At 40.8% G+C, this 16846-nt stretch overlaps 2 protein-coding genes across 2 annotated transcripts; one reads left to right on the forward strand and one right to left on the reverse strand.

Annotated features, from left to right (window-relative positions):
• The first annotated feature begins 1241 nt into the window (after positions 1–1241).
• On the forward strand, positions 1242–10273 carry exosc1 (exosome component 1). Its single transcript, XM_053477117.1, has 8 exons — positions 1242–1284; positions 2762–2877; positions 3122–3196; positions 4710–4798; positions 6777–6810; positions 7358–7408; positions 7515–7599; positions 9901–10273. The coding sequence occupies exons 1-8, from the start codon at positions 1257–1259 to the stop codon at positions 10005–10007; spliced, it is 585 nt and encodes a 194-aa protein (XP_053333092.1). The 5' UTR covers positions 1242–1256; the 3' UTR covers positions 10008–10273.
• Positions 10274–10353: 80 nt separating this feature from the next.
• Positions 10354–16072, reverse strand: knop1 (lysine-rich nucleolar protein 1). Its single transcript, XM_053477116.1, has 5 exons — positions 15989–16072; positions 13060–14031; positions 11803–11865; positions 11666–11719; positions 10354–11290 (listed from the first exon to the last, which is right to left on the reverse strand). The coding sequence occupies exons 2-5, from the start codon at positions 14005–14007 to the stop codon at positions 10979–10981; spliced, it is 1377 nt and encodes a 458-aa protein (XP_053333091.1). The 5' UTR covers positions 14008–14031; positions 15989–16072; the 3' UTR covers positions 10354–10978.
• Between the last annotated feature and the right edge of the window lie 774 nt (positions 16073–16846).

Below are 16846 nucleotides of genomic sequence, written 5' to 3' on the forward strand. Positions count from 1 at the left end.
TTTATCTGTAATTACCCTACATTGCACATTTCATTTTGTAGATTTTTATCCTGTTTTTGTTCCTTTTTTTATTTATTTATTAAATATAGCTCCAAATCAACGATGATCGGGGCCGAGCACCTGCATTATCGCCACCCGGGCGCACCAGAAAGACAGTGGCCACGTTCATTAAAAGGAAACATAAAAATATCATTATGACATAATATACAGCTATATAACTAAGAAAGTTATTAGCTACTTTCCCCTATAAGTTTAAGATATTAAAAATCCCTTTATAATTTTGCCACCAAACTGGGTTCATATGATCTCAAAACAGTGTTTTGAGATCATATGAACCCAGTTTGGTGCCGATCGTATAAATCCCCCAGAAGGAGAATATCAAAATCCATTTGGTGCGTTTTGCCAACCAGCCAAAATAACAGACTTTCTGTTGAGTTGAGCCCATGACATACTACGATAGCGATAATTGTTTAGCTCAGGGAGATCTAAATGTCTAACAAGTTTTACATGTAAATGTGCAAGTGTGTATGAGTGATGAAGCAAAGTCTCCTGAGAAGGCTCTGTACCACACCCAGGGCCCAGTCGGCCAGGGGTCCTAATGGCAGAAGATTCTGATTTGTTTGCTGATTTTCTTGACTTTTTGAGCAAAAGTCTTGGATTCTGTGGAAAAAATGGCGCACCATTTATATATATATATATATATATATATATAGGCTGAACCATTTAAGATATAAAAAATCCCTCCGCGATTTTAAAATTCCGTCTGGTGCGTTTTTCACCTGACTTTCAAAACTTTTTGTTTACCTCAATAAGAACTAAATGTTTTCAGCAGATTTAAACCTGTGTGCTGATTCTTATGACTTTTTAAGCATGTTAAAAAAAATCATTTGATAAACAAGAAAGGCCTCTGCACACTATGATGTCATCCTGCTTGGGCCCAAACAAGAACTTTAACTAAAGCGCAAAAAAAAAAAAAAAAAACTTTAACTAAAGCAGATCAGCTGCTTCATATCGCAAGCAATCAAAAGCGTGACGTTAAAAACTTATCGTTGAGCAATTTCCCTCTGGGTTAAATAAAGTTATTTGAATCTTGGATTTCATTGAGAAAGAAGGTCACTTTGTACGCGTTTTTTTTTTTCTTTCGCCACAACAAAGATGGCGTCCCAAGTGTACCACGCTCACTCTCGACCAATCAGAAAGCAGCCTCGCGCTGTTACTACCAGCCAATCAGGGCTGCTCGGACTCCTCTTGAAAACATGTCGCCCATGAAGCTGTGTGTTCCAGGTAGGTAAAGGGTTTAAACAGTTCGTTTTATCCCTGTTTGATGTTAACTCGGCAGGCTGAGGTGTTTAATAACACGTCGGTGCGTTTGTTGGGTTTGTTTGCGGAGTTTAGGTGAATCTTTAAAGCGAACTCGTCCACAGTTTCATACTGAATCATCACCAACAGCAGGAGCACGCGCTACAGTGTGACGTTTTAAAATGCCGTTTAAAAATAATTCAAAGTTATACTGAACCTGCAGTAACGCACGCGCTGATCATTACTCGCTTTACACTGTATGTATGTGTGTGTATACACAGTGGGGTGTGTGCGCGCGCGTGCTGTGGACTTGTTAACACTTTACTCCGTCGTGGGAAAGTGAACGCGCAGGGTGAGTGAGTGAGCGAGCGAGCCCCGCCCACCGCCCCGGGCGCGTCACTGCGCTCGAGCCAGACATTCCATTCACGAAGCTTTGATCAGATTCCACGTAGAGCGGTCACGTGCAGCCCCCCTAACTGTACACGTACAACCGAGATGCGTCCGAACACGTCTCGAGCTCAACAAACACTGAGTTGGCTTCAGACACTGCAGGAATTTACGCATAGGGTGGGGTCCAGGGTGGGGCAAGGGGGGGGCAAGGGTGGGGCAAGGGGGGGATATAAGGAGGGCGGGTAGTGGTGTGGTCATGTGTCATGAAGACGTGCATAAAGATACAAAAGGCGTATAGAGAGACACAAGCCTGTGCATACACCTGCAGGACAGTTATAAAGAGACATGAGTGTGTGCATACACCTGCAGGACAGTTATAGAGAGACACAAGCCTGTGCATACACCTGCAGGACAGTTATAAAGAGACATGAGTGTGTGCATACACCTGCAGGACAGTTATAGAGAGACACAAGCCTGTGCGTACACCAGCAGGACCTTTATAGAGGGACACGAGCCTGTGCGTACACCTGCGGGACAGTTATAGAGAGACACGAGCCTGTGCGTACACCTGCAGGACAGTTATAGATAGACACGAGCCTGTGCATACACCAGCCGGACAGTTATAGAGAGACACGAGCCTGTGCGTACACCAGCCGGACAGTTATAGAGAGACACGAGCCTGTGCGTACACCAGCCGGACAGTTATAGAAAGACACGAGCCTGTGCGTACACCAGCCGGACAGTTATAGAGGGACACGGGCCTGTGTGCACTGATACAGGAGTCAAAGAGAGAGCGAGACATGAGCCTGTGCACATATATGTAGGACACTTACAGAGAGACATGAGCATATACGCACACATACAGGAATCATAAAGAGACACAAGCCTGTGCACACATGTACTGGATGCTTATCAAGAGACAAATCCATTGATACAGGCCACTTGTAGAGAGACATGAGCCGTGCACACACATACACACTGTGTCTCATGTGTTAGGTCGTGTCCCAAATACACCAGACTCCTGTTCTGTCCTGTTGTTCAGCATCTCATTAAACGTGTGTGTGTGTGTCAGGTGAAAGGCTTTGCAGTGTGGAGGACTGCACCCCCGGCGCGGGCACGTATCTGCGGCACGGCTCCATTTTCGCCTCGCTGGCCGGCTACGTGCTCAGGAGGAATGAAGGCGAAGAGGTGAGGACTTGAGCGAGGGAGACATGACACACAGTGTTTACCTGTGTGTGTGTGTGTGTGTGTGGGGCAAGCCTGAGCCGTGCAGGTTTGAGCAGACATGCCCAATTTATCGCTCCTTGTTTCTGTTCTTCGGAAAGTCCTCAGCTTTTGTTTTCTCCTGGTTTTCAGTGTTTTAGATTGTACAGGAATTTCAGTCTGATCTAAATCTTTGTTTGTTTTTGTTTATTATTTGTTGTTATCATAGCTACCGGTGATCTCAGTAGTTAAAGAGACAGAAGCCCAGCTTTTGCCTGACGTCGGAGCCATCGTCACCTGTAAGGTAGGTGTGTGTGTGTGAACTCTCTCAATGCTGGAAAACACTTTTATAGACCCAGAATGTCCTTTATGTTTTTTTCTTTACTGTTTGAGATGAAATCTAGTCTAAACTGGAACCAGTATAACTTTTTCATCAAATGCGTTTTAAACATTCCGTGATTAGTGTAAAGTATAAACTGTTCACTTCTTCTACATCATCCACTACGTCATTCACCTTTCAGATATTTCTTCTTTTCTTTCTTTGATGTTTCTCTCTTTTACATCAACACTTTTACATTATTTTTTTTTTTTTTTTACATATATTTAAATATTTTTAATATTTGTCAATTTTTTTATATACATCTTTGTTTTTCACTTCTTCTTCCTTCTATCTTTACCGCTTTCATAACTTTTAGTTTATTTTTCATCATAAAAAGAGACGGCAAGAACATTTTCTTTCTTTCATTTCTTTACTTTCCTTCTTTTCGTTCTCCTTCTGTCATTTTATCCTTAACTTTATTTACATTTTTCCACTTCTTTACCCTCATTCTTTCCTGTGAAGCAGTTTCCCTCTGGGATGAATAAAGTTCTTTGAATCTTGAATTAAATCTTGAATCTTGAATTTCTCACCCTTTCCTTACTTTAATTTCTTTACTTTCTTGTTTTCACTTCTTTCATAACTTCTTCCTTAATTTCCTTTCCTCATTCCTTTTCTTTCCTTCTTACATTATCTTTCTTATTTTTGTTTCTTCCTTTTCTCCTAATTTTTTCCCAAATTACCTTTTTAATTTACTTTTCTTCCTTTGTTTATTCCTTCCTTTTGCTTTCATCCTTTTTTCTTTTACTTCTTTTCCACTTTTCTCATGTCCCTTTTCTTGCTTTCTGTCCTTTCTGTACTTACTACAATTCTTTACTTTCCTTCCATCTTTTCTTTCTTTTATCCCTTTCTTTCCTTCTTAATTTTCATTTAATCTTTCTCTTCCCTTTTTTATTTCTTCCTTCCCTCTGCATCCTCTTCTTCCTTTCATCACTTCTTTACATTCTGTCCTTTGTTCTTTCTTGTCTTTTCTGCATTCCTTCTTTTTCACTTTTCTCCTTTCTTCCTTGTATTTATTTCTTTCCTTCATTCATTCCTTCTTCCTGCTTCTTTTTCCCACTTTGACAGTCACTTATATAACCAGGCAAAGTGGGTTTGATTGTTTAAAATGTTTTTTTGCTGTTTGGGTATTACAGCCAATCAGAGTTCATCAGCACTGCTAGCCCCGCCCCCTGAGAGCCGTTAGTTCCTGTTAGATGAGGATGTGTTAGTACCAGGCTTGTGGCCAGTCAGGAACAAAGAATAGAGTTTTTCATGAATAATGCTCAAACTCCCACGCAGCGTTTCATCACGGCTTTTATAATGGCAGTGGTATGAGAGGTTGTCATGACAACGCGACCAGAATCTGAAGCCGGGTGTGAGACAAGGCTTCGGCACCGTGACTGTTTTGTTGTGCCCAGTGTGTCCTGTGTGCATTAACGCTGTGGCTCTGTGCATTTAGGTGACGAGCATCAACCCACGGTTTGCTAAAGTGCACATTCTCTACGTGGGATCCACCCCTCTCAAAGACCGCTTCAGAGGCACCATCAGGTACATGCACACTGACTAGTGTTTCATACTCATTACCTCACACATGTCTCTTACTGAGTGACCTCATCATGAAGGATATTGATAATGATCCACTCACCCCGCAGGAGTTCTGATCAGATAGTCCTTCCTTATTTCTGTCCAAATCTTTGTAGATGTTTCAAAACTTTAAATTAAATGAATTCATTTAAATTCAGTTTTATTATTTTTTAATTTAATAAAAACATATATATTTTTATATATTTATATATTATATTTGTTTTAAAAGCAATGCTGTAGGTCAGGAAAGAATCGCTTAGGGATAGCGTAAGGTGAAGAATGATGGATGGATAAAGATGAAAGTGGATGGATGGATGGATAAAGATGAAAGTGGATGGATGGATGGATAAAGATGAAAGTGGATGGATGGATGGATAAAGATGAAAGTGGATGGATGGAAAAAGATGTAAGTGGATGGATGGAGAGGGATGGATAAAGATGGAGGGATGGATAAAGATGGATGGAGGGATGGATAAAGATGAAAGTTTATGGATGGATGAAGGTGAAAATTGATGGATGGATGGAGATGATAGTTGAAGGATTGATGGATGGATGGATGAATGGATAAAGAGGAAAGTTGATGGATGAAGGTGAAAATTGATGGATGGAGGAAGGTGAAAGTTGATTAATGGATTAAAGAGGAGGAAAAATAGATGCATTAAATGGATAGAGAAGGATGGATGGATAGATTTATAAAGATATCGTAATGTGAAACTGGATGGATAGCTAGCTTGATAGACAGATATAGTAAGCTGACATTAGATAGATAAAGGTGAATGTTGAAAGAATCATGGACGGATGGATAAAATAGATTAAGGTGAAATTGGATAGATAGATAGATAGATGGATAGATAGATGGATAGATAGATGGATAGATAGATGGATAGAAAGATAGATAGATAAATGTGGAAGTTGCTGGAATTATGGATAGTCAGATAAAGATGAAAGATGATAAGGAATAAATGGACAGATATAATACGAGGTGGTATAAAAAAAGGTTTCAAAACTAGATGCATGCACAGTCATAAGTCAGCGTGCCAAAAGACATTGTCCTGTGTACATAGGGAGCTGTGCAACTACTATTCTGACCATGTGTTACCATGTCTGTGCTTTTGTCACAGACAGCGAGTTAGAAAAAAAGAGCGAATGTGAAATTCTGGTGAAACTGGGCAAATCTACAGCCACAGAGATGTTTGAGCAGAAGGAACATTGCGTCAAAGTCTGCAGAGAACTCAGTCAGCGTGTTGTGGATGACCTGTGTAGGATTGCTGGTGACGAATCTTGGGTGTACGGGTATGACTGACTCTGAGAAGAAGCGATGGTCTTCACTGTGGACGGGCTCTGCTCTACAACCGAAAAATGTGCATCAGGAATTTTTCCCCAGAGGACAGTCCGTCAATAACGAATTCTACTGACTTCGATCCAGAGGCTGGATGATGTTGAGGAGCGCACAGACGGAGCTCAGGGGTGGACGAGTGTTACAGAGCGGTGCATATATTATCGCTCTCTCTCTCTCCCTGTGCCGTGTGGCCAGATGGCTGTGAAGGCTGGAACCTCGCTGTCATTTAAACGCTGCTCGTTCACAGGAACGTATTAGCAGCAGGTGGAACCCGTCTTTACAGCAAGAGAGACGTTCAGTAAAGAGAGAGGTGTGTGTGAGTGTGTCCTGGTGTGACTTTAGGGGAAATGTACAGAAAACGTCCATGTACGGTTTTAAATGATGAACAGGTCGTGTTTGAGGGGTGTAGTAAGTGTGCAGGTGATGTAGAAACCTGCGCAGATGTATTAAAGTTCTGTTTCAGTATGCTGAGTGTGAACAGACACACACACACACACACACTGTGCATTTCCAGGAAATCCACAAAGCTTCACTTGTTCCCCCTGAGGCACTTTCAGGGGTGAATTGCAGAGTGTGAACTAAATTTTCTCCCTCTCTCTGCAGGAAAGAAGACGTGAGAGCGACAGAAAAAGACAAAGTGAGGATGCTTTATTTATATAGATATGTTTTTTCAGAAACCAGTTTGTTTTCTGATCTTGAGGCAGTTATAACACCACGACCTTATATACAGCTCTGGAAAAATGCACTGCAGTTTATTCAGACAACACTGATTTCTTAATGTTTTTTTTTTTTACCCAAAGCATTAATGCAATTTGTTTACAAATTATTAGCATTTTGTTTTATTTAAGTTATTAAAGATTTGCAAATGCTGCATGATCTTGGGTTATTTTCAATTGTTGTGATGTCATTTCCATATACACTCTAAATAACAATAGTCATATTTTGAATTTAGGAGAAATATCGTCAGCAGTTCACAAAAAAATAAAACTATTCGTCTCGCCAACACACGTAAGAAAAAAAAAACACGCATAAGATACTGCTTATTTTGCAGTGCTCTCTTATATTTTTTTCCCCGAGCTGTAGATACACAAACACACTAAAATATCTGAGGATAGACTGTGGGTACACACCTGTTTTTTTGTGAATTGTTTTTACGCCATGTAATCATTTCTTTCTGCTCGCAGGTAGAGACGTATAAAAGTTTCCGGCCCGGTGACATCGTCCTCGCCAAAGTGGTATCCTTTGATCATGTGACCGCTTTGATGTTGTTCTTGTAAGACATCTGGTGGATTATTTTTTTATTGTTGTTTTGTTGGTTGTTGACCCTTGACCCCTGGTCAGATCTCACTGGGTGACGTGCAGTCGAACTACCTGCTGACCACGGCGGAGAACGAACTGGGCGTGGTCGTAGCGCACAGTGAGGCAGGTGAGTGGACACGCCCACTGTGCTGGACGATATCGAAACCGAAATGTCATTATTTTAATTTATTGAGAGATGCTGCTTAAATATTGGCACCTCTTAACCTAATGTAATCTGTGCAGGTAGTTGTTGTTACATACGTTTTATTATGGACCTTTTTTCTTTTTACACTTTAATAACCACATATCGCATCAATAAGTGTTGATTAGCGGTGCAGGTTTACATTGATGCACTCGTTCTTATAGCATTTGAGGAAGAAGTCCAGTCTAACGGATAGGTGGAGACTGATAGAGACAGATACTGTAGATAGGGATTGATGAAAAGATAGAAACTGAGCAACTGACACAGGTTGAGAGAGACAGACGGACAGATAGAGATTGGTGGATAGACAGGCAAATAAACAGACAGACACAGTCGATAAGGATTGATAAAGCGATAGAGTAATCGACACGGGTTGCCATGGAGACAGACAGATAGTCAAGGGCTTGTATAGAATGTACTTTTATCTAAACAGCTTTTAAGGACGGACAGATTGAGAGATCGACTGTCTAGACTAATGCAGACAGACGCACTGACTAATACAGGTAGAGATTAATGTATAGATAAATGTATACGAGACTGATAGATAAATAAAACAGATAGTTGTTGACTACATGGTGTCGTTTATAAAGAATAAAACAGTGAACCCTCTGTACTTTATATTTAATAAACATTTCACGACTATTCCATTAGAGACTCGTTTAGTTTTAATAGAAAGTGTTTGTGAATTCCTGGACGCAGCAGAGTGTGTTAAAACTTTTTTGCGTAAACACAGCAGAGCTTGTTTAACAGGCTGGAGTTTGGTGAGTGTAAATGACTGTGTGTGTGTGGTGGACAACCACCTTCTTGAAAATAGTTCTGATCCACTGAAGCGCGATCGACTTCCCAGAAACGGTAATTAATCAGACGGTGACGGACAGGTTCAGCATTTCAGTGTGCCGCAGTTACCCACAGGGTTTTGGGGGGGATTGTAGTGCTTGGGTTTTTTTTTTTTCTCCCTGCTGTCCATGATGGAAGAAAACAGTCTAGATAAAAGATTTAGTTATATGAATAATAATAATATATGAATACATGACCCCCATGTGCATGATCTAGTGCACTAGATGTGGCTCATACACCCCTCAGCCCTGCACCCCTGTCTTTAAGGACACGTCTCGATGATAGACCGGGACTAAAGCTTTAAGTCATGCAAAGTTGTTTGTTTTGTAATTAATGGTAAAATATTCAGCAGATGTTGAAAGTGAAGGTGAAATCTCTCTTCATTCAGTGTGTGTGTGTGGTTGGAGTTCGCTAAAGCGAGACTCACGCTGTGTATCGAGTGAAAGCTGTTCAGTGCTCGTTTTTATTTATTTATTTTTTAAGACAAACACCGTTTTATGCTTTGAAACTGAAAAAAACTGAAAGTGGTGTGAAAAAAAAAAAGATGAAACTGGGACACAAATTGAATAGAATCGAATACAGATTTTCATCTTGATTTTGATTTCATCTGCACCTTATTGGATCATTAAACACATCACTGAACCTCAGGTTTAAAGTTCTTGTCCGTTTTCAGACTGACTGCTTGGTACAAAAAGTGCATTCATGATATGTTCAAGTCTAACTGGGACTTTTTATTGTACAGAACACAGTCCTGAAAGTAAAAACTCCTTTTATCTCTCTATTTAATCTCCTGCTACACTAATGCACTTATCCCAGTGTTTCACTAGTGCTTGGACACCATCAAGGGTAGAAAGTTCTCTCCTTAATTGTACTTCCTGCCTGATTCCCGTCTGAAACGCTGGCCTCCCAGGAACTCCTTTAACGACCCAAACATGTGAAACCGTCTTGGACTGTACGGTGGATGTGACAATAACTCCCAGCTGAGTTCCTGTAACGTGCAAGTGGTGTGTGTGTGAACTGTATGCACAATCGTTCACTTACACAGATGCATCTCTTCCTTCCACAAATTTATTTTTAAGCATCAGGCTTTCCGCGCCACCTTGGCCCTGTTCAAATGTTTTACTGCGGCTCGGAGTCTCATCACCGAACCGTGATTTTAAATCTTTTGTAAATGTCAATCAATTTCAATAAATAAATTAAAAAATGCCTTTATTCACCAGAAATTTAATCACGAGTCCCAGTTTGACTTGAACGCTCCCTTATATTTAAAACTACTAAAGGAAAATGAGAGCTCCCTGTTTTAGCCGTAAAAAAAAAAGCGGGAAAATATGACCTTAACTTCTGACGTTACAGTAATAGTGTGTGTGTGTGTGTGTGTGTGTGTTACAGGAGTACAGATGGTTCCCATCAGCTGGTGTGAGATGCAGTGTCCTCGAACGCACAATAAAGAGTTCCGCAAAGTGGCGCGAGTGCAGCCGGAGTACCTGCAGGCGTGAGCGGCAAACTTGACCCCGGAACACACAGCTTCATACACACACTTGTACCGAGACTCTAGCAGTAATGTGGATGTTACTCAACTGGAATCCATGAAGCCAGTTATGTTAGAAAGGAGCGCTTTGACCCTGTTAGCGTAGACAAGTTGAATCCTTGCTTTCTCTTTTCTGAAACAAAACTGGAGTCGAGACACGTGGATCAGAACTCAAGACCCGCCGGTTTTCCTCCCCTCCAGCGGGAGTTTGTGAATTAATGCTCGTTTATTTTAGGGTTTTTTTTCCGCCCTCTTTCATGTGCACTGTTTTCAAGCCTCTTAATTATGCATGTTTGACCAAATGTGCTCAGAGATGATTTAATTCGTCTGTTTTTTATTCTGAAGTCTTCCTGCTTTGTTTTTTTCTTTCGTATTGTAAATGGTTTCATTTCTGTACATGGAGAGGTCATGTATTTACAGCAGTTCAAATAAAGTGAAATACAAAGAAGAAAACGAGTGCTTTCGTGGATCTATTGAACAAAATGCAGGCTGAATGAGCTCTAGTGAAGGAAATAAGGAGAAGATAACAAAATCACCAGGGACGTCCTGATATTATCATGATACCCAAGTCCTGGTTCGGTCTGTATAGCGATTCTTTTAATATCCTGATTTGTGTTAGATTTTATTACAATTCTAAAAAAAAAAAAAAGCTAATAATTTGCTCCTACCAGACAAGAGGTGGGGCTGTGTGAACAGCTTATAATGCGCCACCTGTAGAATTATAGAGGAACAGCAGCATTTTACAGCCTCAAACTAAATCGTACAAATTATATTGAAAAAAAAGAAAAAGAAAATCGAGCACACAAAAGAATCGCAATACAAATCTGAACTGACGTAACATCTCTAAAAGCTAATAAAATTCCACCAACTCTGTACATGTGTGTGATCTTGTTTAAACAGACGCTCTCTCAGTCTTTCTCCACCGATGAGATTCCCGCGTCAATCATCGAACCGCGCCGAGTTCTCGCTCCGAGCGTTCGCATCGATATAAAACGTCTTGTTGGACGGCGCTGAGAACCCGAGTCCCGCCCCTCTGTTCTGAAAGTCCATCCGCCGGGTCTGCGCTCGCTCAAACTGTCCCATGAGGCCTTGCTGCAGCGTCTCCTGGCCCTGTTTCCCCAGGGCCATGTTGAAGCGTCCGGCACCCGGACCTGTCGGCTGGCCGCCCTTCTTTAACCCGCCCATCAGTCGCAGGAACTTCTGCTGTCGCTCAGAGCTGTCGAACTGTGCCGTGTCCCACTGACCGAAACTCTATACACACACAAAAATAAGATTATTTAGAGCAGACTTAACAGGTAACCTTTAATCATGACTCTGAGCAATCCAAAGGTTTTGAGTCCTTACTACTTAAAAATGCTTAATCAGAAATCTCTAATAGAAATGTTAAACCTGATTGCAAACCTAAGTGTTTATTGCTAAAACCTAACACTTTAGGGTTAATGTATCGCTGATTAACCAGACTTCAGGTCGCGATGTTATGAAAATAAAACCACCAACAGTGACTGTGCTCCATCACCCGGGCCTTTACTGATTCATTTCCATCAACAGCACGACACCGAGTGATTTATCTCGGACTTTAAAACTGTGTATACTGGATGAATGAATGTGTGTGTTTAATATATGTACCGATTTGGGTTGGGATTCTTTATCGATGTCCTCTTGCAACGCGACCCTGCGCTCCTGAAAAATCACACAATAACACTTCAGACTGTGCATTTACACTACGTGTGTGTGTGATAAACATGTTAACAGCGGAGTGTTACCAGGTCGATAGAAGCCTCATCTTGGTTCCCCAGCTTCGCAGATACGAACTGAACACCGCTGCTCTGTGGATAGAAAAAAAAAATCTTCAATGAGTTTTAGATCAAAAATATAGATATATAGATACTTTATTGATTCTGAAGGAAATTTCAGATGGTATGTACGGGGCTTGTTAATCACACTAACTGTGGGTGAGAGTAGGTCTGTACTGTCCGCAGTACTGAGGAGAGAGCGGCTGCCTGACAAAACCCACAGTCACAGAAGCACTTTCAGTAAGAACACACATCTGATAACGTTGTGTCGTCTTAAACCACACGCCGTCTCTGCACTAATCACTTCTAAGTCGTTCTGAATCACCTCTGTGTGGTTTCACACCCAAGACAAGCTACGAAGCTAGCGGGCATTTAACACAGGGCTGAATCCCAAATCCCTCTCTAACCCCTGATCAAGGGCACTACTTGGTGTGGAACAAGGAATTGTACACCCTACCTAGTGCACTAGCTTTCCATTTAACGCTATTCGGGACTCGACCCCAGAACCTGGAAGTTAACAGAGCTGATTCCTTAAAGTGGAATAAGCTGAAATATAAAGTAAACCTGCGCCAAGTTTCTCATGAATGCCCACCACCCCCATGGTTTATTGTCCTCACCTTTTGTCCACGGAGTACCGCTAAGAGTTTAACACTACATCCAGTCCGCACAACAACTTGGCACAGGTTTTACGCCGGATGCCCTTTCTGACGTAACCCTCCCATTTTATCCGAGCTTGGGACCGGCACTGCATCCAGTGCCTGGGGGGTTTGGGCACTGGCTGGGAATCGAACCCAGGCCTTCCGCATGGCAGGCGAACCCCCCTTTTTTTTTTGTTGTTGCTCATCTTTTGCTCCACACTCCAGTAAGTAAGTGGCTGTATTACTCTAAATGTTATAGTAAATCTATAACTCGAAAGAAGAAGCAATGCTCTTGAAAAACTGTGTGTGGAAGATGAAAGCGGTTTGTATTTTCTGTAAAAAGTTATCGATTCCAAATGAAAAACTGACCCACTGATTAAATCAATCGACTCGACCGACTGAAGATGAATTAAACTGTACGGTGGGTTCAATCACACTGCTCTGCTAAACTCCACCCTGAAACACAACCGGTTTGTTTACAGACGTGCTGCATTTCCATTCACAGGTCACGTCATGCTTTGATGTCACAAGTGTCGCCAACGGTAACACCATTACAGGAAGAACTTGATCTAGAATCTGTGTAACCCACCTGTCCACCCTTTTTTCCGTCTTCTTCGTCCACTCCTTGCTCCTTCTTCACTTTCCTCTCCAGGGTCTGCCCATCAGCCGCTCCATCATTTCTCTTCTTCTGCTTTTTTTTCTGCCCTGCTGGATTTCCGTCGTCCTCTGCGTCTCTCTCCGGTCTCTCTTCTCGTTCGTCAGTCGCTCCACCTTCGTCCTTCTTCTTTTTCTTCTTCTTCGTCATCGTGGTCTTTTCCGCCTCGTCCTCCTCCTCAGTTTCTCTCTCCTGCTCGTCTCCTGCTTTCTTCTTTTTCTTCTTCTTTCTCTCCAACTCTTTGTTCAGCTCCACTTCTGCGGTCTCGTCTCCGTCCTCATCTCCATCATCTTCGCTCCTTTTTTTTTTCTTCTTCGCTGGTTTTTGCGACGCTTCTTCTTTGGTGCAGCTCTCAGATTTCTTCTTCTTTCCTTTCTCTCTGCGTTCCTCCATACTTTCACTTTCTTTATTCACTTTTTTTCTCTTCAGATCTTTCTGCCCCATCTCGCCATCCTCCGCCTCCATTTCTTCTTCATCTTTTTCTACATCTTGCTTCTTCTTCTTTTTCTTCCCTTCTCCTTTATCCTTGGCTCCATCTTCATCCTCAGAACTTTTTTTCTTCTTCTTTTTCTTCTGCTTGTCAGGAAGACTCCTGTCACCGGTTTCTTGATGCTCATCATCACCCTCTTCCAGCTGCTCCTCTTTCTTTACCTTTTTCTTTTTCTCTTTGTCCGGAACTCCTACATCCCTCGTTTCTACACCTTTCTCGCCATCTTCTTCTTTTGGTCTTCTTGTCTTTTTCTTCTTCTGCTCCTTTTCCGGGACATCGCTGCTCTTCACAGCGCCTTCAAACTCCTCGTCCGTTACCTTTTTCATCTTCTTTTTCTTTCTCTCCTTTTCTGGAACTCTTGTTTTTACACCTTCTTGAATCTCTTCCTTCATCTCTCTCTCGCAGGCTGCAGCCTCCTGTAAAAATCAATAATTAATGAAACTCATCATATATATCGCAATACAATACAATTGTTTTGTGTGAGGAAATATGTATAAATGGCCAAAACACAGTACAGGTACTGGTTTTATTTTTTATGTTATGTATATGATACAAAAAAGGTTTGTGAGAAAGAAACTACTTCTGAAGTTTATGCAACATGGGAGAGACCTATCTTGCTTCCCTAAAAATTTTAAGTTGATGACTTCAGCCGTTTTGGAGAGATGATTTTATATGTGAACCCAAAATGGGCATTTTTTTTTTAGTGTTATACTCTCTCACTTCAAACAATTATCATTTAAAATGTAAATTACTCACAATTAGTTACGAGTATTGATAATCAAATTGGTGTAAGCTTATGGAATCATATGACCTGTAAAACAAAAAAAATGTTGCTTAAATTAAAGCATTCAATGCAAAAAGGAGATAAAAAAAATAATCTGTAGTGTCCGTAACCATGTTGCAACATCTTAAGAATTTAGCATTTTAGAATTATACACTTTTTCAGGTTTTGCTAAGTTTCTACTGGATGACAGTCAAGACTGTTAAAAGATTTTAGTTCAAAAAAAAATATGAGCACTACACCTAGGTGAGACACTTTTTAGCACCAACACCGTGTTTTGAGACGAAATGGAGAGCGACGGTGCTCCCCGAGATGACAAATGGAAGAAAGCTTGAGAGGAACCAAACTCTACAGGAAACCCATCCTCACTTGGGCGATAGTTGGATTCCAGTAAAGGGATTTTTTTTTAATGCTGTGGGTCCACACATCTGCCATTAAAACAGTGATGCACCGTTTAGGAACCAGGATTAAGCTTGTTCTTAACTTGATCTACAATTGCGCTTCTATTGGATCAGACTACATGAGCCACTCTTACTCCCCATGTGCATCAGTAAGCCTTGTCCACCCATAATCCTGTCACCAGTTCACCGGTTTTCCTTCATTGGGTCACTTTTGCTTTGTCCTGACCACTGCAGTTTAGGAATGACCCACAAGAGCTGCAGTTTTGGAGTTGCTCTGACCCAGCCATCGCAATTTTTCATGTCTCACAATGGCTACATTTTCAATATCTTGTTACAATGGCGGGTGGAAGTGGGTGGGATATATTAGGCAGCATGTGAAACTTCTGTCCTTAAGTTGATGTGTTGGAAGCAGAAACAAATGGGCATGCGTTAGGATCTGAGTAACTTTGGCCAGATTGTGATGGATAGATGATTGGGTCAGAGCAACACGAAAACTGCAGATCTTGGGAGATGTTCCTGGTCAAAGGGGAGCCAAAAGGACACCTACTCAATATTAGGCGGTTGGTCATATTGTTATGGCAGATCAGTGTATTCTGTATATGGGTGTGATGATCAGGAGAAGGTGCACAGTCTTTTGCCTACAATCTTTTAGTAAAAGCAAAAAAAATACAAGATGTTATCACTTGAAAATTGGAACAATTACTTTCAAATAATTGCATTAGATATATTTTTCATGATTTAAACCCGTGCACCTAGAATTCTTTCTGTACATTTCAAAAATGTTGTGTACTTTGTCCATAGTGTCTAAGTGTGATCAGGTTTAATCGAGCAGGTCACCTACAAATCCAGATCTTTACTAAAAAAGAAGAAGTGTTTCAGATCCCTGATCAGTAAAGTTGGTGGTTGTTGTTGTTGTTGTTGATCTTTACCTTACAGTAACACGCTGAGTGTGTGTTCAGGGATGAGAGAGACTGTGGGCTAAAAGAGCACAATGTTTGGTCTATATGGAGTCAAAATACAGGCGTTTTATCGCTTTGTTTAGCTGAAAAACACACACATAAAGCACGTGTAATATACACGTTTATAGAGATTTGATACGAAGATACAAAAAACCTGTAAACAATACACCAACGCAGACACACGAACCGAGTACAAATTTAACTGTAAAACAAACTGAAGGCAATAACTTACTGAAATATTACACGTGGGGAAAACAACCTCCCGTCGTCGACAATGCGGAAGTAACCCGGAAGTGCTTCGATACGCTTCCTTGGTATCGCCAGTGCGCACGTCCCTAGCAACAACAGCTGGTTATAAATATTTATCGTTACAAATATTTTAACCATGTTACGTATAAACACTAGTCATAAACACGTGTGCGCGCGCTTTACCACGGTTTAAAACGAGAAAAAAAACATTTATAATGAATAAAAAAAGCTAAACAGTGAACCAGTGATTCTGGGGAAATGTATAATTATTATAATCATTATAATTATACCTCATTTATGGTAAAGTTCTGTAATTAGTACCTTTAGTGGATCATTTAAAGACTTGAATAAGTCATTCCTCATATTTAGTGCACAAAAGCATCTCATCCTTTGTATTTATTATTATTATTATTATTATTATTATTATTATTATTATTATTTTGGCCACAGTGACTGTGTGTCAGAGTGTACAGGGTTTCACAGTGTTCTCAGTATGTCCTTACCTTCATCCGAACATAGATGTGTTTGAGAGTTACACAACACCCCAGACCTGATCTCCTGAGTAATTAAGACATCTCTCACACATTAAGATCTCTTTTAGTGTTTTAATCTTTAATATTATTTATTTCGTGCCTATTCCATCTTCCTATCCAAAACATTTATGCAAAATGAGACAGAAAGTCAGCTAAATCTGATAATTATTTGTATAAATGTAAGATGTTAATACCACGTTAAAGGTAAGACAAGATAAAATCAGTTATGCCTCTGTACCTATTTCAGAATCTTTTAAAGAACAGTCACATGACCTTCAACATGAATAATCACATGCTTTGCACATTTA

The sequence above is a fragment of the Clarias gariepinus genome, chromosome 18, assembly GCF_024256425.1.
Source record: "Clarias gariepinus isolate MV-2021 ecotype Netherlands chromosome 18, CGAR_prim_01v2, whole genome shotgun sequence".
Lineage (NCBI taxonomy): Eukaryota > Metazoa > Chordata > Actinopteri > Siluriformes > Clariidae > Clarias > Clarias gariepinus.